This window comes from Telmatherina bonti, assembly GCF_933228915.1.
Source record: "Telmatherina bonti genome assembly, chromosome: 9".
Classification (NCBI taxonomy): domain Eukaryota; kingdom Metazoa; phylum Chordata; class Actinopteri; order Atheriniformes; family Telmatherinidae; genus Telmatherina; species Telmatherina bonti.
Genome location: NC_136627.1, coordinates 1,330,321 through 1,358,103, shown reverse-complemented (window position 1 = coordinate 1,358,103; position 27,783 = coordinate 1,330,321). Strand labels below are relative to the sequence as shown.

General features: G+C 44.5%; 1 protein-coding gene across 1 annotated transcript in view; it reads right to left on the bottom strand.

Annotated features, from left to right (window-relative positions):
- nf1a (neurofibromin 1a) overlaps positions 1-27,783 on the bottom strand; it is a 177,398-nt gene that overhangs the window by 63,244 nt on the left and 86,371 nt on the right. The window contains 5 exon segments of the mRNA XM_079246402.1: positions 89-199; positions 10,588-10,734; positions 10,835-10,981; positions 11,861-11,958; positions 14,194-14,352. Coding sequence (XP_079102528.1) covers positions 89-199; positions 10,588-10,734; positions 10,835-10,981; positions 11,861-11,958; positions 14,194-14,352 — 662 coding nt within the window.

The window sequence follows — 27,783 nt, the reverse complement described above, 5'->3', positions numbered from 1 at the left end:
GTTGCAGTCAGAAATGTCAGCACGTGACACACTTCATTGAGAAAGCAAGAAGTTCTGCGCATGAAAAGTGTGAGACGGATGGTCCTACCTGCGGGCCACGTAGTAGAAGACTGGGTTGCCACTCTTGGAAGTTCCTGCCTGGTAGAAAATGTTGAGTGTTTTCAGGGCTTTAAACTCCTCTTTCTCATGGACCTGGTGCCTGCAGAGAAAACACAGATGATATCAGCATTCACACTTCTGGAAAAGATGAACTTTTCTGTTGCTAACAAAGTCCTGCAGGTGAATCATATTATAGACTTCAGCTGATGAGGAATATCCAAGCATAACTAGCATCAAACGGGATTATAAGAGGTTACTATCGACAACTATATTATAATATTTACTTTACGTTCATTTATTTTATGTCTTGAACACGAGATTATAGCAAACTGGGAGGCATCATTCCAGGAGGCAACACAGAACACGCAGCCTTGGGCTTTAATATGATGGAGACATGGAGAGCAGAGGTACGTCGAGACGGGAGTCATGTTTCATGTACGATGTTCACATTTCCACGTCCTGGTCGGATGTGTGTCAAACCAGTCGCTTTCTTCAAAGCTTCAGAAAGATGCCTTTAGAAATCACCTGGTGGCAGGTGTTGTTCCATCCATCCTACCGTTCCATCCATCCTCTATTTCATCCATCCTACCGTTCCATCCATCTTATTTCCATCCATCCTACCGTTCCATCCATCCTCTATTTCATCCATCCTACCGTTCCATCCATCTTATTTCCATCCATCCTACCGTTCCATCCATCGTATTTCCATCCATCCTACCGTTCCATCCATCGTATTTCCATCCATCCTACTGTTCCATCCATCGTATTTCCATCCATCCTACCGTTCCATCCATCTTATTTCCATCCATCCTACCGTTCCATCCATCTTATTTCCATCCATCCTACCGTTCCATCCATCTTATTTCCATCCATCCTACCGTTCCATCCATCGTATTTCCATCCATCCTACCGTTCCATCCATCGTATTTCCATCCATCCTACCGTTCCATCCATCGTATTTCCATCCATCCTACCGTTCCATCCATCGTATTTCCATCCATCCTACCGTTCCATCCATCGTATTTCCATCCATCCTACCGTTCCATCCATCGTATTTCCATCCATCCTACCGTTCCATCCATCGTATTTCCATCCATCCTACCGTTCCATCCATCGTATTTCCATCCATCCTACCGTTCCATCCATCTTATTTCATCCATCCTACCGTTCCATCCATCTTATTTCCATCCATCCTACCGTTCCATCCATCGTATTTCCATCCATCCTACCGTTCCATCCATCCTCTATTTCATCCATCCTACCGTTCCATCCATCGTATTTCCATCCATCCTACCGTTCCATCCATCCTCTATTTCATCCATCCTACCGTTCCATCCATCCTACCGTTCCATCCATCCTCTATTTCATCCATCCTACCGTTCCATCCATCCTCCATTTCATCCATCCTACCGTTCCATCCATCCTCTATTTCATCCATCCTACCGTTCCATCCATCTTATTTCCATCCATCCTACCGTTCCATCCATCGTATTTCCATCCATCCTACCGTTCCATCCATCGTATTTCCATCCATCGTACCGTTCCATCCATCTTATTTCCATCCATCCTACCGTTCCATCCATCTTATTTCCATCCATCCTACCGTTCCATCCATCGTATTTCCATCCATCCTACCGTTCCATCCATCCTCTATTTCATCCATCCTACCGTTCCATCCATCTTATTTCCATCCATCCTACCGTTCCATCCATCCTACCGTTCCATCCATCCTCTATTTCATCCATCCTACTGTTCCATCCATCCTCTATTTCATCCTTCCTACTGTTCCATCCATCGTATTTCCATCCATCCTACCGTTCCATCCATCGTATTTCCATCCATCCTACCGTTCCATCCATCCTCTATTTCATCCATCCTACTGTTCCATCCATCGTATTTCCATCCATCCTACCGTTCCATCCATCTTATTTCCATCCATCCTACCATTCCATCCATCGTATTTCCATCCATCCTACTGTTCCATCCATCGTATTTCCATCCATCCTACCGTTCCATCCATCGTATTTCCATCCATCCTACCGTTCCATCCATCGTATTTCCATCCATCCTACCGTTCCATCCATCCTCTATTTCATCCATCCTACCGTTCCATCCATCTTATTTCCATCCATCCTACCGTTCCATCCATCGTATTTCCATCCATCCTACCGTTCCATCCATCCTCTATTTCATCCATCCTACCGTTCCATCCATCTTATTTCCATCCATCCTACCGTTCCATCCATCGTATTTCCATCCATCCTACCGTTCCATCCATCCTCTAATTCATCCATCCTACCGTTCCATCCATCGTATTTCCATCCATCCTACCGTTCCATCCATCCTCTATTTCATCCATCCTACCGTTCCATCCATCGTATTTCCATCCATCCTACCGTTCCATCCATCGTATTTCCATCCATCCTACCGTTCCATCCATCCTCTATTTCATCCATCCTACCGTTCCATCCATCTTATTTCCATCCATCCTACCGTTCCATCCATCGTATTTCCATCCATCCTACCGTTCCATCCATCCTCTATTTCATCCATCCTACCGTTCCATCCATCGTATTTCCATCCATCCTACCGTTCCATCCATCGTATTTCCATCCATCCTACCGTTCCATCCATCCTCTATTTCATCCATCCTACCGTTCCATCCATCTTATTTCCATCCATCCTACCGTTCCATCCATCGTATTTCCATCCATCCTACCGTTCCATCCATCCTCTATTTCATCCATCCTACTGTTCCATCCATCCTCTATTTCATCCATCCTACTGTTCCATCCATCGTATTTCCATCCATCCTACCGTTCCATCCATCGTATTTCCATCCATCCTACCGTTCCATCCATCCTCTATTTCATCCATCCTACTGTTCCATCCATCCTACTGTTCCATCCATCGTATTTCCATCCATCCTACCGTTCCATCCATCCTCTATTTCATCCATCCTACCGTTCCATCCATCTTATTTCCATCCATCCTACCGTTCCATCCATCCTCTAATTCATCCATCCTACCGTTCCATCCATCGTATTTCCATCCATCCTACCGTTCCATCCATCCTCTATTTCATCCATCCTACCGTTCCATCCATCGTATTTCCATCCATCCTACCGTTCCATCCATCCTCTATTTCATCCATCCTACCGTTCCATCCATCCTACCGTTCCATCCATCCTCTATTTCATCCATCCTACCGTTCCATCCATCCTCCATTTCATCCATCTTACCGTTCCATCCATCCTCTATTTCATCCATCCTACTGTTCCATCCATCTTATTTCCATCCATCCTACCGTTCCATCCATCCTCTATTTCATCCATCCTACCGTTCCATCCATCCTCTATTTCATCCATCCTACTGTTCCATCCATCTTATTTCCATCCATCCTACCGTTCCATCCATCCTCTATTTCATCCATCCTACCGTTCCATCCATCCTCTATTTCATCCATCCTACCGTTCCATCCATCCTCTATTTCATCCATCCTACCGTTCCATCCATCCTCTATTTCATCCATCCTACCGTTCCATCCATCCTCTATTTCATCCATCCTACCGTTCCATCCATCCTCTATTTCATCCATCCTACCGTTCCATCCATCCTCTATTTCATCCATCCTACTGTTCCATCCATCCTCTATTTCATCCATCCAACCATTCCATCCATCTTATTTCCATCCATCCTACCGTTCCATCCATCCTCTATTTCATCCATCCTACCGTTCCATCCATCTTATTTCCATCCATCCTACCGTTCCATCCATCGTATTTCCATCCATCCTACCGTTCCATCCATCCTCTATTTCATACATCCTACTGTTCCATCCATCTTATTTCCATCCATCCTACCGTTCCATTCATCGTATTTCCATCCATCCTACCGTTCCATCCATCGTATTTCCATCCATCCTACCGTTCCATCCATCCTCTATTTCATCCATCCTACCGTTCCATCCATCCTACCGTTCCATCCATCGTATTTCCATCCATCCTACCGTTCCATCCATCGTATTTCCATCCATCCTACCGTTCCATCCATCCTCTATTTCATCCATCCTACCATTCCATCCATCTTATTTCCATCCATCCTACCGTTCCATCCATCCTCTATTTCCATCCATCCTACCGTTCCATCCATCCTCTATTTCATCCATCCTACTGTTCCACCCATCTTATTTCCATCCATCCTACCGTTCCATCCATCCTCTATTTCATCCATCCTACCGTTCCATCCATCCTCTATTTCAATGCATCCTACCATTCTATTGATCCTCTATTTCCATCCTTCCTCTATTTTAATCAATCCTCTATGTCCATCCATCCTCTATTTCCATCTTTCCTCTCTTTCCATCCATCTTACCGTTCCATCCATCTTCTATTTCCATCCATCCTACCATTCCATCCATCCTACCGTTCCATCCACCTTCTATTTCCATCCATCCTACTGTTCCATCCATCCTCTATTTCCATCCATCCTACCGTTCCATCCATCCTCTATTTCATCCATCCTACCGTTCCATCCATCCTCTATTTCATCCATCCTACCGTTCCATCCATCCTCTATTTCATCCATCCTACCGTTCCATCCATCGTATTTCCATCCATCCTACTGTTCCATCCATCCTCTATTTCCATCCATCCTCTTTCCATCCATCCAACCATTCCATCCATCCTACTGTTCCATCCATCCTCTATTTCCATCCATCCTACCGTTCCATCCATCCTACCGTTCCATCCATCCTACCGTTCCATCCATCCTACTGTTCCATCCATCCTCTATTTCCATCCATCCTACCGTTCCATCCATCCTCTATTTCATCCATCCTACCGTTCCATCCATCCTCTATTTCATCCATCCTACCGTTCCATCCATCCTCTATTTCATCCATCCTACCGTTCCATCCATCCTCTATTTCATCCATCTTACCGTTCCATCCATCTTCTATTTCCATCCATCCTACCATTCCATCCATCCTACCGTTCCATCCACCTTCTATTTCCATCCATCCTACTGTTCCATCCATCCTCTATTTCATCCATCCTACCGTTCCATCCATCCTCTATTTCATCCATCCTACCGTTCCATCCATCCTCTATTTCATCCATCCTACCGTTCCATCCATCCTCTATTTCATCCATCCTACCGTTCCATCCATCGTATTTCCATCCATCCTACTGTTCCATCCATCCTCTATTTCCATCCATCCTACCGTTCCATCCATCCTACCGTTCCATCCATCCTACTGTTCCATCCATCCTCTATTTCCATCCATCCTCTCTTTCCATCCATCCAACCATTCCATCCATCCTACTGTTCCATCCATCCTACTGTTCCATCCATCCTCTATTTCCATCCATCCTACCGTTCCATCCATCCTACTGTTCCATCCATCCTCTATTTCCATCCATCCTACCATTCCATCCATCCTACTGTTCCATCCATCCTCTATTTCATCCATCCTACCATTCCATCCATCCTCTATTTCCATCCATCCTACCATTCCATCCATCCTACTGTTCCATCCTTCCTCTATTTCCATCCATCCTACCGTTCCATCCATCCTACTGTTCCATCCATCCTCTATTTCATCCATCCTACCGTTCCATCCATCTTATTTCCATCCATCCTACCGTTCCATCCATCGTATTTCCATCCATCCTACCGTTCCATCCATCCTCTATTTCATCCATCCTACTGTTCCATCCATCCTCTATTTCATCCATCCTACTGTTCCATCCATCGTATTTCCATCCATCCTACCGTTCCATCCATCGTATTTCCATCCATCCTACCGTTCCATCCATCCTCTATTTCATCCATCCTACTGTTCCATCCATCCTACTGTTCCATCCATCGTATTTCCATCCATCCTACCGTTCCATCCATCCTCTATTTCATCCATCCTACCGTTCCATCCATCTTATTTCCATCCATCCTACCGTTCCATCCATCCTCTAATTCATCCATCCTACCGTTCCATCCATCGTATTTCCATCCATCCTACCGTTCCATCCATCCTCTATTTCATCCATCCTACTGTTCCATCCATCCTCTATTTCATCCATCCTACTGTTCCATCCATCGTATTTCCATCCATCCTACCGTTCCATCCATCGTATTTCCATCCATCCTACCGTTCCATCCATCCTCTATTTCATCCATCCTACTGTTCCATCCATCCTACTGTTCCATCCATCGTATTTCCATCCATCCTACCGTTCCATCCATCCTCTATTTCATCCATCCTACCGTTCCATCCATCTTATTTCCATCCATCCTACCGTTCCATCCATCCTCTAATTCATCCATCCTACCGTTCCATCCATCGTATTTCCATCCATCCTACCGTTCCATCCATCCTCTATTTCATCCATCCTACCGTTCCATCCATCGTATTTCCATCCATCCTACCGTTCCATCCATCCTCTATTTCATCCATCCTACCGTTCCATCCATCCTACCGTTCCATCCATCCTCTATTTCATCCATCCTACCGTTCCATCCATCCTCCATTTCATCCATCTTACCGTTCCATCCATCCTCTATTTCATCCATCCTACTGTTCCATCCATCTTATTTCCATCCATCCTACCGTTCCATCCATCCTCTATTTCATCCATCCTACCGTTCCATCCATCCTCTATTTCATCCATCCTACTGTTCCATCCATCTTATTTCCATCCATCCTACCGTTCCATCCATCCTCTATTTCATCCATCCTACCGTTCCATCCATCCTCTATTTCATCCATCCTACCGTTCCATCCATCCTCTATTTCATCCATCCTACCGTTCCATCCATCCTCTATTTCATCCATCCTACCGTTCCATCCATCCTCTATTTCATCCATCCTACCGTTCCATCCATCCTCTATTTCATCCATCCTACCGTTCCATCCATCCTCTATTTCATCCATCCTACTGTTCCATCCATCCTCTATTTCATCCATCCAACCATTCCATCCATCTTATTTCCATCCATCCTACCGTTCCATCCATCCTCTATTTCATCCATCCTACCGTTCCATCCATCTTATTTCCATCCATCCTACCGTTCCATCCATCGTATTTCCATCCATCCTACCGTTCCATCCATCCTCTATTTCATACATCCTACTGTTCCATCCATCTTATTTCCATCCATCCTACCGTTCCATCCATCGTATTTCCATCCATCCTACCGTTCCATCCATCCTCTATTTCATCCATCCTACCGTTCCATCCATCCTACCGTTCCATCCATCGTATTTCCATCCATCCTACCGTTCCATCCATCGTATTTCCATCCATCCTACCGTTCCATCCATCCTCTATTTCATCCATCCTACCATTCCATCCATCTTATTTCCATCCATCCTACCGTTCCATCCATCCTCTATTTCCATCCATCCTACCGTTCCATCCATCCTCTATTTCATCCATCCTACTGTTCCACCCATCTTATTTCCATCCATCCTACCGTTCCATCCATCCTCTATTTCATCCATCCTACCGTTCCATCCATCCTCTATTTCAATGCATCCTACCATTCTATTGATCCTCTATTTCCATCCTTCCTCTATTTTAATCAATCCTCTATGTCCATCCATCCTCTATTTCCATCTTTCCTCTCTTTCCATCCATCTTACCGTTCCATCCATCTTCTATTTCCATCCATCCTACCATTCCATCCATCCTACCGTTCCATCCACCTTCTATTTCCATCCATCCTACTGTTCCATCCATCCTCTATTTCCATCCATCCTACCGTTCCATCCATCCTCTATTTCATCCATCCTACCGTTCCATCCATCCTCTATTTCATCCATCCTACCGTTCCATCCATCCTCTATTTCATCCATCCTACCGTTCCATCCATCGTATTTCCATCCATCCTACTGTTCCATCCATCCTCTATTTCCATCCATCCTCTTTCCATCCATCCAACCATTCCATCCATCCTACTGTTCCATCCATCCTCTATTTCCATCCATCCTACCGTTCCATCCATCCTACCGTTCCATCCATCCTACCGTTCCATCCATCCTACTGTTCCATCCATCCTCTATTTCCATCCATCCTACCGTTCCATCCATCCTCTATTTCATCCATCCTACCGTTCCATCCATCCTCTATTTCATCCATCCTACCGTTCCATCCATCCTCTATTTCATCCATCCTACCGTTCCATCCATCCTCTATTTCATCCATCTTACCGTTCCATCCATCTTCTATTTCCATCCATCCTACCATTCCATCCATCCTACCGTTCCATCCACCTTCTATTTCCATCCATCCTACTGTTCCATCCATCCTCTATTTCATCCATCCTACCGTTCCATCCATCCTCTATTTCATCCATCCTACCGTTCCATCCATCCTCTATTTCATCCATCCTACCGTTCCATCCATCCTCTATTTCATCCATCCTACCGTTCCATCCATCGTATTTCCATCCATCCTACTGTTCCATCCATCCTCTATTTCCATCCATCCTACCGTTCCATCCATCCTACCGTTCCATCCATCCTACTGTTCCATCCATCCTCTATTTCCATCCATCCTCTCTTTCCATCCATCCAACCATTCCATCCATCCTACTGTTCCATCCATCCTACTGTTCCATCCATCCTCTATTTCCATCCATCCTACCGTTCCATCCATCCTACTGTTCCATCCATCCTCTATTTCCATCCATCCTACCATTCCATCCATCCTACTGTTCCATCCATCCTCTATTTCATCCATCCTACCATTCCATCCATCCTCTATTTCCATCCATCCTACCATTCCATCCATCCTACTGTTCCATCCTTCCTCTATTTCCATCCATCCTACCGTTCCATCCATCCTACTGTTCCATCCATCCTACCGTTCCATCCATCCTCTATTTCATCCATCCTACCGTTCCATCCATCCTCTATTTCATCCATCCTACCGTTCCATCCATCCTCTATTTCCATCCATCCTACCGTTCCATCCATCCTCTATTTCATCCATCCTACCGTTCCATCCATCCTCTATTTCATCCATCCTACCGTTCCATCCATCCTCTATTTCATCCATCCTACCGTTCCATCCATCCTCTATTTCCATCCATCCTACCGTTCCATCCATCCTCTATTTCATCCATCCTACCGTTCCATCCATCCTCTATTTCATCCATCCTACCGTTCCATCCATCCTCTATTTCATCCATCCTACCGTTCCATCCATCCTCTATTTCATCCATCCTACCGTTCCATCCATCCTCTATTTCATCCATCCTACCGTTCCATCCATCCTCTATTTCATCCATTCTACCGTTCCATCCATCCTCTATTTCATCCATCCTACCGTTCCATCCATCCTCTATTTCATCCATTCTACCGTTCCATCCATCCTCTATTTCATCCATCCTACCGTTCCATCCATCCTCTATTTCATCCATCCTACTGTTCCATCCATCCTCTATTTCCATCCATCCTCTCTTTCCATCCATCCAACCATTCCATCCATCCTACTGTTCCATCCATCCTACTGTTCCATCCATCCTCTATTTCCATCCATCCTACCGTTCCATCCATCCTACTGTTCCATCCTTCCTCTATTTCCATCCATCCTACCGTTCCATCCATCCTCTATTTCCATCCATCCTACCGTTCCATCATCCTACCGTTCCATCCATCCCCTATGTCCATCCTTCCTGTATTTCCATCCTTCCTGTATTTCCATCCATCCTCCATTTCCATCCATCCTACCGTTCCATCCATCTTTTTTTTCCATCCATCCTCTATGTCCATCCATCCTCTATTTCCATCCTTCCTGTATTTCCATCCATCCTACCGTTCCATCCTTCCTCTATTTCCATCCATCCTCTATGTCCATCCATCCTCTATTTCCATCCTTCCTGTATTTCCATCCATCCTACCGTTCCATCCATCCCCTATGTCCATCCTTCCTGTATTTCCATCCTTCCTGTATTTCCATCCATCCTCCATTTCCATCCATCCTACCGTTCCATCCATCTTCTATTTCCATCCATCCTCTATGTCCATCCATCCTCTATTTCCATCCTTCCTGTATTTCCATCCATCCTACCGTTCCATCCTTCCTCTATTTCCATCCATCCTGGATGACATTGGCATCTTACTGGAATAGCAGGATGCTCCCGTCATCCCATGTTTAACTTTAAGATGGTAATCTGCACTGTTCCGCATCAGTTTTTCCCTGTGTTTTCTCCACAGAGCTGGGCTCCGCCCCCCACATAGCTGAGCTCCGCCTCCAGAGATGAGCCCAGCCTCCACAGAGATAAGGATGGTCAGACTGGTGTGCTGCTAAAGCAGATTTTTTTTTATGTATTTCACTCTTATGAACCCCCTCTTGATTTATTTGATTGTATCTTGTCAAGCTGCTGGAAATGTGCATTTTGCATGTTAAATGAACAAAGTATCTATCTATCTACCTATGGGTGAAGCAACAGACTCGTCATGTTACAGACTGGTTATAATCCCACCTGGTCATGAATTCCTCAAACTTGGAACTGGTCAAGTTGAGACTGGACCAGTGAGTGTCAGCCACAGGTTTGTGTTCGGGGGGTCCCAGGTAAGCCAGCAGGGTTGCCATCTTGTCGAAAGGTCGCCTGCCTACAGCTTTATGGTCTCTTGGATATATATGTATGGATATAAAATATAGTCAGCCATGCAGAATAATAAACAGAAATAAAATCCATCAGCAGTGTAGCAGAAATGTGTAGTCCTGACCTGTTGCTTGAGAGGTATTGGCCAATCCTTTCCTGGTTGTTCCACAACAAACGATGGAGAGCCAACACGTTACCATCACTGATGAAGGACAAGCTGTGGTTGACTGAGTCGCTGGGAGGGGAATCAGATGCTATGTCCAAGAAGAACCTGTGGAAGACAGGCCATTACTGGACACCTCTCAGAGTTCTGAACAGGTCTAAAGCCAATAATAAGCAAAACACTTTTAATACAACTTTCACAACCGCTTCAGGCAACTCTGCAGCCAACGGTTTAAGCCTGAACTATGAGTCAAAATATGCTGTAATGAGCTCATAACTTCCTTTATAGTCATTCCATATAACAGCTGCTGATGTGCTAAATCCAGATCATCCATAATGAGCAGGTTTCTCACTGTTCTAATTAAACTTTTACCAAGTTTTTCCATTTAATTTATTCTGTATCTAAAAATAACAGTAAAAATAACAGTTCCTACCCAAAATAAATAAACAACAAAAAAAAGAAACAACAATAATTAACCTTTCAGTTGCTGAACAATCACAATAATATACATAGATAATGTTGAAGAGTCTGTAAAGACTGTCTGTTCGATGTTTAGCCCCATTTGATCCCAAGATGTTTAAAACTGCAGATGCAGACGTAATGTCTGGCACAAGTCTTGGACTGTTGTTTATATTAAACATAATGTTTTACATAAAAAGGCCAAACTGTGTTGGAAATACAAATGTTCAGGTCAGCTGAATGCTAATATTACAATACTTTTTATAAGTTTTCATTTCAAAAACAAAGGAGAACATGGAGCTTTTTGGTTTGGAAAGAGTTGCCTTTCGGATGAACTTCTGTAAAATAAATGGTAGACAGTGAAAGTACTGCGTCCTACTAGATCACTTTAAGTTCATAAGGATCAGCTGAAGTGTAATACAATGTTGACAGACATTAATAATGTACTACGCTTAGTCAATGCCTGTAAGTTTACAGCAAACAGTGATGTTCAGACAATCAGTGAACACGATGCTGCAGGTGTCTCACCTCCTGGCTGAGTCAAAGTTGCTCTTAACAAAGTCATTAAAAGGCCTCATATGTTCTTCTTTTGTAAACAGGACATGGTTGGCGATACTCTGCAGAATCTGAAGGAGAGACACACAACAGAAAGACTTGAAAACAGTTCTCACTTTGCAGGTTAGGGTTAAAATCTTCCTAAATTTGTTCTGAAGTTCTATTAAAGACGCTCGGCCTCCCGTGAAAAGCCTCCGTCAGACCACAGCGTGAGCTGTGCAGTGGCATCATGTCGAGACGCGGAGGCAGCGCTGCACCTGATGGAGCCTCCAGGTGAGTCCTACAGGTCTTATTAAGTGGCCAGATGTGACAATATGTTGATGTCTTAAGAAAAACTTTCCCAACTTGTATTCTGCTCTCTGACCCAGTTTGGACCTGGTTGTGTTCAAATCGTCAGAGAAAACGTGACTTCCTGTTACCCGGCTGACTCGTAATCCAATCATTCAGTCATAGATGTGTTCAGGATGGCATCTCATCAGGGTTTAACAAAGTGCTAACCTCGCATCCAGGAAATAAAAAGAGAAGAAAATCAGCCAATGAAGGTTTAAAGGACAGCAACAGCTGGACATTGTGACAGTTTTCTTTCCAGAAGAAAGAATGCACGTCTTGCATGGTGGATTTCTGCGCCAGTAAACAGCAGTTTGCCAGTAATGCTGATAAATCTCTCGTTTTGTGCATTTCAAAGTAGCACAGTCAAACCAAACGGATAAGAACAAGTGGGTAGTTTACTGTAGGCCTGCAGAGCCGCCAGGAATTACAACACTTCATATGTTCAACCATTTCCTTTCATGTTTCATAAACATCCAGATGACGTGTGTCTCAGATCCGATCCTGAGAGATCAGCAGCAAAACCTCCAGGTGGAACTGCTCCTCGTTTCTTCACGTCAGTGGACCAGTTGTCCCAGTGCCCTAAATCACACGCACTGATCCCCATAGCAACCGCTGTGTTTCGTAGAAGAGTGCGTGCACTGCAGTGAAATCTTTGTCTGTTAGCCAATCAGCAGGTTTTTCTGAGCTGTTATGTGTTGTTAAATGATAAGTATATACGAATAAATAACACACAGCCTCTTCCTCTCTTACTGGTTTTAACTGAGGCATTTTGAAACCAATGTAGACATTAAACGTTGATGTTTGGAATGAGGGAAGCGAAAGCAGCCAGATGTCCGGCCGAGCTCCATCCAACAGGGACTAAAACACCACTCCTAAACAAGGGAAAATAATTTGATGTGCTGTGACAGATAGTAACGGATTTTTCTTGTTAATGTTATTTCCTGCTAGGGGAGATGTTATGAGACAGGTAATGTGGGGCTTCCGTAGGAGGCTGCGTTGGTTGTTGGGAGTTGGCAAGTAACAAAGAGAAGAAAAGAGACATGCTGGCATGTCCCTCATTATTCCATGACACGGCACATGTTGGACATGCTGCTATTGGACAGATTCTGGTGAGAACCCTATAAGATGTGAATATCAAAGTCAAAGCAGAAACTCCAAAACTGCATTAACTGGGTGTTGATCCATTGTTTACTTGTGGACGATGAGCCATTTTCAGTCCTGACCACTAAATGAGCAAGGCTTTCCTCTTCCATCTGCTTAGTTTCTTCTTGGGTCAGTGGTTGTTTCTGCGAACAGTTGATCTAACCTAGCTCCCTGGACTATACTGGTGTGGGACATCAGCACGTATGGATGTGTATGAATGTTAGACGGCAGTAGCAGAGACTGTTGGTGTGCATGGGTGCAGCCGTGGCCTACAACTTTATTGTGGCGTCATCAGGTAGGCCATATACAAGCCGAAGCCATTACTGTTGTTACTGTTGTTGTTGTTATTAAGAAGAATGAATGCACTATCACCATTAAACCAAAACCTTTGAATAATGTATTTCCATCCTCACCTGATGGGGTCAAAAATGGCCAATAAAAGACAAACAATCCAGAAGAGCCCATTGCTTAATGCGTTGTGATTGGTTCCCTTGAAGTGAACAGAGACCTACACTTTTCACCAGACCATAGTTTGGTCAGGGTTCACTTGCACATTCACACTTCCTCAAATGAACAAGACTTTGCAAGCAAATTAACTCAGACTGGATTCAGAAAATCTGGTGTAAAAGCACCTTAAGATGTACTTCATAACGCTTGAATCAACAGTAGTTCAGCTGGGAAAGACCAATAACCCAGTGTGTGTAAAAACATGCAGCAATTTGCCTTAATGCCTTAGTGATTTGCTGTGAAAGATGCTCACAAGTACAAATATTCAGATGACTCTACCCTGTAGGAACCAATCAGTCTGACGCGTGTTGTCTAATGTGACTTACCTTGGACATGAGCTTGAGACCTCGTTCTATCCTGGGATGGGGTTTCTTATCCAAGATGCCAGCCTCATATGGGGACACGATTGCAGGGTTGACGAAGCGTAGAAACATGGCACTGCCCACCGCGCCAATGCTGTTCTGTGGAAACCGCTGACTCACCACCTGGATGATAGAAGGTGTGAAAAGTGGAGAAAGGGGGAAAATGTAGAGCACATGGAGGAGAGAAGACAGGTGTGATGAGGAGCACCAAATATGAGCGAAAGAGATGAGAAAATCTTGAAAATGGATTTCAGCACATTGCAGAGAAAAGGAGGCGATGATGAGAGTAACAAAACATCTATGTATTAACATGTGGAACATAGCATAGTGGGCTGAGCCATGGCAAGTCAAAATGACAAGTTCAGGAGGAGGAACAGTGGATGATATACATGGAGAGAGTTGGAAACAATCCCAATTCTGTCACAGGACTAAGTGTGATTCTTATTCCAGTTACAGCCCAAGAAAGATGAGGTAAAGCCAGACAAGGAACCCGACCTTCAGCTCTCTGTTGGACTGAAATCAAATGGATGTGATCACATAGACACATGGAAAAAAGATGGGGGGAGTGATAGATGTAAAGCCATGGATTGATACAGAGTACAGACAACCATCCATGAAGTACTGCTATTTAGACATGTCATCTTGGAAAGCAGGGCTGCGGTACTACAATGTAACATGCTGCCAGTACACACACACACACACACACACACACACACACAAGGAGCAGTGTGTGGAAGACACTTCCTTTGTATGATACGAGATGCAACATAAAACCCACAGGTATTTACAGTCATTCCTTCAGCCAGATGGAAACAAGCCTAGCCTGAATGCTAATTATCATTACACTTTCTTTTTTATGTATTTGATCAGAAGTAGGAAAGTAGCATACATCATGGCATCCTGTCATCATTATCTTCTCTCGTTGTTGGTCCTGTGATGGACTGGCGACTTGTCTGGGTGTACCTGCCTCCCACCCAATGATTTCTGGGATAGACTCCAAATTCCCCGCTACCCTGAATCGGACTGTGCGGCTCGGAAAATGACCGAATGAATGAATGTTATTAGCCAAAAACTAGTTTTAGCACAGGTAACATCATAACAGAGCTTTTAAATCTGGGTCTCTAGTTTTATGAGTCTAATTTGCAAAAAGCCCCTGGACATTGTAACAAAAACAGTCTTGTAATAACATCTCAGCCCTTGTACTGCTGGATCTCCAAGCTGCATCGGACACTGTTGACCACAACATCTTACGAGACAGCTGAAGAACTGGAAATGACTTTTTGGCACTGTAATGAAGTAGTTTGAGTCATATTTAAAAGACAGGAACTATTTTGTGTTTTAGGTAACCATAAATCTGAGCAAACTAAAATAACCTGTGTAGTTCCACAAGGCTCCATGTTGGGGCCCCTGCTGTTCAACATCTGCATGCTCCCGCTCGCTCACGTTATGAAAAACAATGAAATACAACATACAAAAACACACAAATTTACATAACTGTCTCACCGGGAGACTATAGTCCGATCCTAACTCTGAACTTTGCATCGATCACATTGAAGACTGCATGTCCCAGAACTTCCTTCAGTTAAATGAAGACAAAACCGGAATAATAGTCTTCGGAACCAAAGAAGAAAGATTAAAAATCAGCATTCATCCTCAGACAGTTGCGTTAAAAACGAATGACAAAGCCAGAAATCTCAGTCTAGTGATGGACTTCAGCATTAAGACAAGTTTGTTATGAAACAACTAGATCCCTCAGGTCATCAGGGTCTGGTCTACTTATTGTTCCAGTGTTCCTCACATGTGGAACAAACACTCAGAAAACTGCTGATCGGCTGTTAAATGAGGGTTAAAACTCGTTTATTTACCACTGTTTATAAAAGTGACTTCACTCCTAACACAGGAACTTGTATTTCATGCAACTTATCAACATTATTTTGTTTTTTTATGTCTGCTTTCTTTTTAAAGTTTGTTTTAATGCTTCCTGCACTCCTGTCCTGGTCACAAATGCCGTCACTGGAAAAGTTGTGCCCTACCAACGGCATCATGGCGAGTCAGATGCTCTAGAGTTTGGTCGGATTTTATAAAAGCTCAGGAGAAGCTTATGCAAAATAAATATGTAAGGCAGAACTTGCCTTCCACGGCTGTATGATAACTTGTTAAAGGGAAGCATGTTGAGACTGACCGAAGGACACCTTTCCCAGTAAACTAACTGGCTAGTTAGCAGCTAACATTAGCATCAACGTTAAACTACAACTTATTTTTTGTGGGTAATTTGTTGTTGGTTTCACATGCACACAAAGCTTCAAGCAGTGTTTCCCAATCCTGGTCCTCAAGTACCACTGACACTCTTTTAGAGGTAACCCTACTTCAACATACCAGAATTACACGAATGGCTCATGAACAGGCTGTAAAAAGCTTGGCCAGGAGGTATATGTTGGAGCAGGAACAGTTCAGCTCTATGTCTTAAGATGCTTTATCATCTAATACATCAAACATGCTCCACGCAAATGTCCGAATGGAACAGGCATCTACTCAGTTTACAGAGCGTAGATGCTGAGCATTTAAAAAAGGTACAGATAAAAAGCAACTTGGCACATTGAAAGACAGAACAGATTATAAGACCTTTTTACTTGAGAAAGCAGGTGTAATCCCAACTGATGCAGCTCCTATGTATCACATCAGTGCACACGTGTCTGCTCTGGTAAATAGAACAAACTGACATCCTGATTTTAAAACTTAAACATTAATGTCATTACAAAGCCAAGGGAGGCAACACTGGCAACAAATTCAGAATGAGCAGCCATATTTACGAAAATCAGCGCAGTTTCACAATTCATTCATATTATCCAGTCAAGTTTAGCATTATGTTAGCATATGTAAAACATATTTACACAGGGTGATGTTTAGCACTGTTAGCAGCTGTTAGCATGTGTAAAATGTAGTTCCAGAGTCAAGTTTAGCATTTATATGTTAGCATATGTAAAATGTATTTACACAGGGTGATGTTTAGCATCGTTAGCAGCTGTTAGCATGTGTAAAATGTAGTTCCAGAGTCAAGTTTAGCATTTATATGTTAGCATGTGTAAAATGTATTTACACAGGGTGATGTTTAGCATCGTTAGCAGCTGTTAGCATGTGTAAAATGTAGTTCCAGAGTCAAGTTTAGCATTTATATGTTAGCATATGTAAAATGTATTTACACAGGGTGATGTTTAGCATCGTTAGCAGCTGTTAGCATGTGTAAAATGTAGTTCCAGAGTCAAGTTTAGCATTTATATGTTAGCATGTGTAAAATGTATTTACACAGGGTGATGTTTAGCATCGTTAGCAGCTGTTAGCATGTGTAAAAAAAAAAGTAGTTCCAGAGTCATGATGATGTTCCCATCAGCCTGCTGCTCTGCTTGAACCTGCGTTTGCACATTTCAGAGTAAACAGTGATTTCTGGAGGCTTTCCAAGTTCATGGACTGGTTTCCAGACTGTTGAATGAAGGGTTGCTTGAAAGCCCACCATCATCCAGTATAGACTTTATGCCTTTTCCCATGTGCACAGAGATTCCTCTGATCATCAGCCTTTGCAGTTTTACATTGAGGGACATTTTTGTAAAATTGTTCCACAGTTTGTCACGGATTAACATATGAGTTCTGCATCTCAGTCATGTTACTGAGCTGTTGCCAATAACCCTAATTAGTGGTCAAGTGCTCATCCGATTGGTTGTTTTGAGAATTTTTTACTCCTTTTCCAACTTTTTACAGATGTCTTGCTGCCATCAGATTCGAAATGAACAGATATTTAGCATAAAATGGTAAAATGTCTCTGCTTCTGCAGATGATATGTTGCTAGTGTTTTACTGTGAATAAATATGGCTTGATGAAATTGATTAATCATTATATTCTATTTTATTTGTATTTCACAAAGCGCCCCAGCTCTGATGGAGTTGAGGTTGTAATTGGAAACAGGACGTGCCGTTTCTGCCGGCCTGAATGGGAATATCTGGTTAGAAATGGATGTATGGATGGTGGATGGATGAGGGAGGCTAGGAATGAACCGATACAAAGCAAAGGCACTTCTTCAAGATGCTGGTAGATGACAACATCCATGCGGGACGCCATCAGGCTGATTTACAGTGTGAGCCTGTACAATAGACTGTATATAGAAAGATGGACGGAGCCTCCGTGACGTCACCCGTAGGTTTCTGAAGAGCTGAATTGAAGCTCGGTGGGCGGTTCCTACCATCGCCATCTTGGCAGGGGCATGCGTGTCATCTCGCCAGGAAAATACAAATATGGGCAAAGAGGTGGAGCTGAGAGGGGGGCTGTGAGCGTCATGGTGGATGATTGACATCGAGCGAACTCCGAGCTTTCTGCAGCTAAAAGTTAACCGAGCTAACCCGGAGCTAACAGGAGCTAACCAGCTAACGGAGGTAAGCGGGCTAAAGCTAAGTCACGTTGTCAACCGGCTAAAAACCGCGGTTGTGCCACGTTCTTCTGACCTATAGCGGGGGATCGGGTACCTGTCAATCAAAAGGACACGCCCCTAAATATGCCAAACTTCGAGATTAAATTACTTTTAAACGGGGGAGTTAGAAAAAGATTCACTCCCTCCCGACAGTTCAAAAACATGTTTATTTCTGCTGTAAACATTTTTATTTCTGCTGTAAATGTGTTTATTTCTGTTGTAAACGTGTTTATTTCTGCTGTAAACGTGTTTATTTCTGCTGTAAACATGTTTATTCCTGCTGTAAACATGTTTATTTCCGCTGTAAACGTGTGTATTTCTGCTGTAAACATGTTTATATCTGCTGTAAACATGTTTATTTCTGCTGTAAACATGTTTATTTCTGCTGTAAACATGTTTATTTCTGCTGTAAACGTGTTTATTCCTGCTGTAAACGTGTTTATTTCTGCTGTAAACATGTTTATTTCTGCTGTAAACATGTTTATTCCTGTTCTAAACTTGTTTATATCTGCTGTAAACTTGTTTATTTCTGCTGTAAACATGTTTATTTCTGCTGTAAACATGTTTATTTCCGCTGTAAACATGTTTATTTCTGCTGTAAACATGTTTATTTCTGCTGTAAACATGTTTATTTCCACTGTAAACATGTTTATTTCTGCTGTAAACATGTTTATATCAGCTGTAAATGTGTTTATTCCTGTTCTAAACTTGTTTATTTCTGCTGTAAACATGTTTATATCTGCTGTAAACATGTTTATATCTGCTGTAAACATGTTTATATCTGCTGTAAACATGTTTATATCTGCTGTAAACATGTTTATTCCTGCTGTAAACATGTTTATTCCTGCTGTAAACATGTTTATATCTGCTGTAAACATGTTTATTCCTGCTGTAAACATGTTTATTCCTGCTGTAAACATGTTTATATCTGCTGTAAACATGTTTATTCCTGCTGTAAACATGTTTATATCTGCTGTAAACGTGCTTATTTCTGCTCTAAACGTGTTTATTCCTGCTGTAAACATGTTTATTCCTGCTGTAAACATGTTTATTCCTGCTGTAAACATGTTTATATCTGCTGTAAACATGTTTATATCTGCTCTAAACGTGTTTATTTCTGCTGTAAACATGTTTATTCCTCTTCTAAACTTGTTTATATCTGCTGTAAACTTGTTTATTTCTGCTGTAAACATGTTTATTTCTGCTGTAAACGTGTTTATTTCTGCTGTAAACATGTTTATTCCTGCTGTAAACATGTTTATTTCTGCTGTAAACATGTTTAGATCTGCTGTAAACATGTTTATTTCCACTGTAAACGTGTTTATTTCTGCTGTAAACATGTTTATTCCTGCTGTAAACATGTTTATATCTGCTGTAAACGTGCTCATTTCTGCTCTAAACGTGTTTATTCCTGCTGTAAACATGTTTTGCTCTGTTCTGGAGCCCCTAGTTGATGAAGGGGGAACTGCAGGTTTGGTCACCCTTGTAAAGGCTTCACTTTTAACCGCTGCAGGTTGTTGCTTGAGCCTGATGAGATGGCGCTCGTCCATTGCAATTTAGATATTAAATAAATAACCTGGACAAACCTACAGCCAAAGACTCACAGAATATCAGAATTTTAAAATCCAAAACAAAACAAATAAGCTGTGTTCCAACCCATAGATGGAATGACAGGATGCAGATGAAATGTCTCCTGGAGTGCCAACAGAGAGTCCAGAAACAGAAGACAACAGAGATCTGCTTTCCCCCAGAAACTGTGCATTGAAAGTTCATCAAATGGAGCCCATATTAGTACAATGAGAGGGTTGTACACAAAGTTGAATATGGAGAAAAGAATGAAACATTTCTAGAAAACAACAAATATGAAACCAATTACTGAAAAAGAAGAAAATAAATGTAAAAAATTAAATGAATCAAATGCAAAAAAGCGTTTTTTTGTTTTTTGTTTTTTTTTTTTGCTTTAGGGGGAAAAGTATCTAAAGGAAAATAGATTCTTTAAACTTACTGCTTTTTTGTTTTCCTTTTTTTCTTTTACTGTGGCTTTATTCAGTAGAGAGTGGCAAGTAGCCTACAGAACAGAGATGAGCACAATCATGGTCACAGCAGCAGCTACACACACACACACACACACACACACACACACACACACACACACACACACACACACACACACACACACACACACACACACACACACACACACACACACGTTTCACAGCCACAGCATCTGTACATATATTCAAACCATACAAAAATCATAAAGTCATAAGGGTTGAAGCGTTCCCAAGCATGCACCAGCTGGGTTTACCTTCTGCACACTGTTAATGTGTGTGTGCGTGGTCTACACACACAACCGCTGAAGGAAATCCAGCGTGGACAATGAACACACATAACATGGAAAAATAAAATGTTAAAAAAGAAGAAGGAGAAAACCGGCAATCTAAATGTTGGCTGCTGCCAGCAGAAGCCGTCCCATGTTAGTAAATGTGATCAAGTCTCCGAGCGTGCTTTTAAAGAGACTCCCGCTCAGCAAAAGCCGCGGGGTCAGGCTGCGTGCTGGGTGGAAAAGTACGGAAAGATCAATGTGTACAATGTGATCGATGTGTACTGATATTTAATCACAATATTTGTTGGATGAACGTGTCAGTATGGAGGACACAGTTGGTCATCCAACTGGCTGCAATCACACCTAATCCAACAGTGGACTTGGGGGTGGGCACTGTCCCGACCACGAAGAGGAAACTAAATATTCCTGTACGACTAGAAAGAAAAACAGACGTATGTTTTTACTGAAGACAAGCCGTAAAACTGGAAAAAAAATAAACATTCTTTACTGAGGATTTTGTCTGTTTCTGACAATATTTGATCTTTTCTCTGAGTTATGTACTTGCTGCAGGTTTTGCTGGTTGACATCAGATCACTAATTTCTTGTTGTTTAATCTTCTTGTCATAAAAAAACTTACTTCCACGAACTGTTCCTTCCTTTCATATTTGTACTCCTTTGTTGCTTAAATAAGATGAATTAAAGTCAATAACTAACTATAACCATTTATATTTAAATATAAATATATATATTTTCAGATATAGTTATTTATCAGAAATAAATTCACACAGCTCCAAAGATTTTTGATTCCAATATGAACAATAAATATTGAATAAATATACATTTTCAGCGTTTGTTGCCTTTCAGGTCTTAAACCAGCTCCTCACAGCAGCCTTTTGGATGAGAGTCCTGCTTTGATCACTGCGACTTAAACCAAACACGACCTAAACATCGATGTCTGGAACTGGAGCGGATGGAAACACATCAATCTGATCTTTACACTTGGTGAGCGGTCCATAACGAAAGAAGTATTAGCAACTATATAACTTTTCACTCCTCCTGGAGTGAATTGGAGGTCGGGACAAAGCTACGCGGTCTCTACTGAACACTACAGAACCTGGAGGTTGGGACAAAGCTACGTGGTCTCTACTGAGTTCTACAGAACCTGGAGGTCGGGACAAAGCTACGCGGTCTCTACTGAGTTCTACAGAACCTGGAGGTTGGGATAATGCTAAGTGGTCTCTACTGAACGCTACAGAACCTGGAGGTTGGGACAAAGCTACGCGGTCTCTACTGAACGCTACAGAACCTGGAGGTTGGGATAATGCTAAGTGGTCTCTACTGAACGCTACAGAACCTGGAGGTTGGGACAAAGCTACGCAGTCTCTACTGAACGCTACAGAACCTGGAGGTCGGGACAAAGCTACGCGGTCTCTACTGAGTTCTACAGAACCTGGAGGTCGGGACAAAGCTACGCGGTCTCTACTGAACGCTACAGAACCTGGAGGTCGGGAAAAAGCTACGCGGTCTCTACTGAACACTACAGAACCTGGAGGTTGGGACAAAGCTACGCGGTCTCTACTGAACGCTACAGAACCTGGAGGTTGGGATAATGCTAAGTGGTCTCTACTGAACGCTACAGAACCTGGAGGTTGGGACAAAGCTACGCAGTCTCTACTGAACGCTACAGAACCTGGAGGTCGGGACAAAGCTACGCGGTCTCTACTGAACGCTACAGAACCTGGAGGTTGGGATAATGCTAAGTGGTCTCTACTGAACGCTACAGAACCTGGAGGTCGGGACAAAGCTACGCAGTCTCTACTGAGTTCTACAGAACCTGGAGGTCGGGACAAAGCTACGCGGTCTCTACTGAGTTCTACAGAACCTGGAGGTCGGGACAAAGCTACGCGGTCTCTACTGAACGCTACAGAACCTGGAGGTCGGGAAAAAGCTACGCAGTCTCTACTGAACACTACAGAACCTGGAGGTCGGGAAAAAGCTACGCGTTGTCTACTAAACGCTACAGGACCTGGAGGTTGGGACAAAGCTACGTGGTCTCTACTGAACGCTACAGAACCTGGAGGTTGGGACAAAGCTACGCAGTCTCTACTGAACGCTACAGAACCTGGAGGTTGGGACAAAGCTACGCGGTCTCTACTGAACGCTACAGAACCTGGAGGTTGGGACAAAGCTACGCAGTCTCTACTGAACGCTACAGAACCTGGAGGTTGGGATAAAGCTACGCGGTCTCTACTGAACACTACAGAACCTGGAGGTTGGGACAAAGCTACGCGGTCTCTACTGAACGCTACAGAACCTGGAGGTTGGGATAATGCTAAGTGGTCTCTACTGAACGCTACAGGACCTGGAGGTTGGGACAAAGCTACGCAGTCTCTACTGAACGCTACAGAACCTGGAGGTTGGGACAAAGCTACGTGGTCTCTACTGAACGCTACAGAACCTGGAGGTTGGGACAAAGCTACGCGGTCTCTACTGAGTTCTACAGAACCTGGAGGTTGGGACAAAGCTACGCAGTCTCTACTGAACGCTACAGAACCTGGAGGTTGGGACAAAGCTACGCGGTCTCTACTGAACGCTACAGAACCTGGAGGTTGGGATAATGCTAAGTGGTCTCTACTGAACGCTACAGAACCTGGAGGTTGGGATAATGCTAAGTGGTCTCTACTGAACGCTACAGAACCTGGAGGTTGGGACAAAGCTACGCGGTCTCTACTGAACGCTACAGAACCTGGAGGTCGGGACAAAGCTACGTGGTCTCTACTGAACGCTACAGAACCTGGAGGTTGGGACAAAGCTACGCGGTCTCTACTGAGTTCTACAGAACCTGGAGGTTGGGACAAAGCTACGCGGTCTCTACTGAACGCTACAGAACCTGGAGGTAGGGACAAAGCTACGTGGTCTCTACTGAGTTCTACAGAACCTGGAGGTTGTGACAAAGCTACGCGGTCTCTACTGAACGCTACAGAACCTGGAGGTTGGGACAAAGCTACGTGGTCTCTACTGAACGCTACAGAACCTGGAGGTTGGGACAAAGCTACGTGGTCTCTATTGAACGCTACAGAACCTGGAGGTTGGGACAAAGCTACGCGGTCTCTACTGAACGCTACAGAACCTGGAGGTTGGGATAATGCTAAGTGGTCTCTACTGAACGCTACAGGACCTGGAGGTTGGGACAAAGCTACGCGGTCTCTACTGAACGCTACAGAACCTGGAGGTCGGGACAAAGCTACGTGGTCTCTACTGAACGCTACAGAACCTGGAGGTTGGGACAAAGCTACGTGGTCTCTACTGAGTTCTACAGAACCTGGAGGTCGGGACAAAGCTACGCGGTCTCTACTGAACGCTACAGAACCTGGAGGTCGGGAAAAAGCTACGCGGTCTCTACTGAACACTACAGAACCTGGAGGTCGGGAAAAAGCTACGCGTTGTCTACTGAACGCTACAGGACCTGGAGGTTGGGACAAAGCTACGCGGTCTCTACTGAACACTACAGAACCTGGAGGTCGGGACAAAGCTACGCGTTGTCTACTGAACGCTACAGAACCTGGAGGTTGGGACAAAGCTACGTGGTCTCTACTGAGTTCTACAGAACCTGGAGGTTGGGACAAAGCTACGCGGTCTCTACTGAACGCTACAGAACCAGGAGGTCGGGAGAAAGCTACGTGGTCTCTACTGAGTTCTACAGAACCTGGAGGTTGGGACAAAGCTACGCGGTCGTTACTGAACGCTACAGGACCTGGAGGTTGGGACAAAGCTACGTGGTCTCTACTGAACGCTACAGAACCTGGAGGTTGGGACAAAGCTACGTGGTCTCTACTGAACGCTACAGAACCTGGAGGTTGGGACAAAGCTACGTGGTCTCTACTGAGTTCTACAGAACCTGGAGGTTGGGACAAAGCTACGTGGTCTCTACTGAGTTCTACAGAACCTGGAGGTCGGGACAAAGCTACGCAGTCTCTACTGAACGCTACAGAACCTGGAGGTTGGGACAAAGCTACGTGGTCTCTACTGAACGCTACAGAACCTGGAGGTTGGGACAAAGCTACGTGGTCTCTACTGAACGCTACAGAACCGGGAGGTTGGGACAAAGCTACGTGGTCTCTACTGAACGCTACAGGACCTGGAGGTTGGGACAAAGCTACGCGGTCTCTACTGAACGCTACAGGACCTGGAGGTTGGGACAAAGCTACGTGGTCTCTACTCAACGCTACAGAACCTGGAGGTTGGGACAAAGCTACGTGGTCTCTACTGAACGCAACAGGACCTGGAGGTTGGGACAAAGCTACGCGGTCTCTACTGAACACTACAGAACCTGGAGGTCGGGACAAAGCTACGTGGTCTCTACTGAGTTCTACAGAACCTGGAGGTCGGGACAAAGCTACGCGGTCTCTACTGAACGCTACAGAACCTGGAGGTTGGGACAAAGCTACGCGGTCTCTACTGAACGCTACAGAACCTGGAGGTTGGGACAAAGCTACGCGGTCTCTACTGAACGCTACAGAACCTGGAGGTCGGGATAATGCTAAGTGGTCTCTACTGAACGCTACAGAACCTGGAGGTTGGGACAAAGCTACGCAGTCTCTACTGAACGCTACAGAACCTGGAGGTTGGGATAATGCTAAGTGGTCTCTACTGAACGCTACAGAACCTGGAGGTTGGGATAATGCTAAGTGGTCTCTACTGAACGCTACAGAACCTGGAGGTTGGGACAAAGCTACGCGGTCTCTACTGAACGCTACAGAACCTGGAGGTCGGGACAAAGCTACGTGGTCTCTACTGAACGCTACAGAACCTGGAGGTTGGGACAAAGCTACGCGGTCTCTACTGAGTTCTACAGAACCTGGAGGTTGGGACAAAGCTACGCGGTCTCTACTGAACGCTACAGAACCTGGAGGTAGGGACAAAGCTACGTGGTCTCTACTGAGTTCTACAGAACCTGGAGGTTGTGACAAAGCTACGCGGTCTCTACTGAACGCTACAGAACCTGGAGGTTGGGACAAAGCTACGTGGTCTCTACTGAGTTCTACAGAACCTGGAGGTTGGGACAAAGCTACGCGGTCTCTATTGAACGCTACAGAACCTGGAGGTTGGGACAAAGCTACGCGGTCTCTACTGAACGCTACAGAACCTGGAGGTTGGGATAATGCTAAGTGGTCTCTACTGAACGCTACAGGACCTGGAGGTTGGGACAAAGCTACGCGGTCTCTACTGAACGCTACAGAACCTGGAGGTCGGGACAAAGCTACGTGGTCTCTACTGAACGCTACAGAACCTGGAGGTTGGGACAAAGCTACGTGGTCTCTACTGAGTTCTACAGAACCTGGAGGTCGGGACAAAGCTACGTGGTCTCTACTGAGTTCTACAGAACCTGGAGGTCGGGACAAAGCTACGCGGTCTCTACTGAACGCTACAGAACCTGGAGGTCGGGAAAAAGCTACGCGGTCTCTACTGAACACCACAGAACCTGGAGGTCGGGAAAAAGCTACGCGTTGTCTACTGAACGCTACAGGACCTGGAGGTTGGGACAAAGCTACGCGGTCTCTACTGAACACTACAGAACCTGGAGGTCGGGACAAAGCTACGCGTTGTCTACTGAACGCTACAGAACCTGGAGGTTGGGACAAAGCTACGTGGTCTCTACTGAGTTCTACAGAACCTGGAGGTTGGGACAAAGCTACGCGGTCTCTACTGAGTTCTACAGAACCTGGAGGTTGGGACAAAGGTACGCGGTCTCTACTGAACGCTACAGAACCAGGAGGTCGGGAGAAAGCTACGTGGTCTCTACTGAGTTCTACAGAACCTGGAGGTTGGGACAAAGCTACGCGGTCGTTACTGAACGCTACAGGACCTGGAGGTTGGGACAAAGCTACGTGGTCTCTACTGAACGCTACAGAACCTGGAGGTTGGGACAAAGCTACGTGGTCTCTACTGAACGCTACAGAACCTGGAGGTTGGGACAAAGCTACGTGGTCTCTACTGAGTTCTACAGAACCTGGAGGTTGGGACAAAGCTACGTGGTCTCTACTGAGTTCTACAGAACCTGGAGGTTGGGACAAAGCTACGTGGTCTCTACTGAGTTCTACAGAACCTGGAGGTCGGGACAAAGCTACGCAGTCTCTACTGAACGCTACAGAACCTGGAGGTTGGGACAAAGCTACGTGGTCTCCACTGAACGCTACAGAACCTGGAGGTTGGGACAAAGCTACGTGGTCTCTACTGAACGCTACAGAACCTGGAGGTTGGGACAAAGCTACGTGGTCTCTACTGAACGCTACAGAACCGGGAGGTTGGGACAAAGCTACGTGGTCTCTACTGAACGCTACAGAACCTGGAGGTCGGGACAAAGCTACGTGGTCTCTACTGAGTTCTACAGAACCTGGAGGTCGGGACAAAGCTACGCGGTCTCTACTGAACGCTACAGAACCTGGAGGTTGGGACAAAGCTACGCGGTCTCTACTGAACGCTACAGAACCTGGAGGTTGGGACAAAGCTACGCGGTCTCTACTGAACGCTACAGAACCTGGAGGTCGGGATAATGCTAAGTGGTCTCTACTGAACGCTACAGAACCTGGAGGTTGGGACAAAGCTACGCAGTCTCTACTGAACGCTACAGAACCTGGAGGTTGGGACAAAGCTACGCGGTCTCTACTGAGTTCTACAGAACCTGGAGGTTGGGATAATGCTAAGTGGTCTCTACTGAACGCTACAGAACCTGGAGGTTGGGATAATGCTAAGTGGTCTCTACTGAACGCTA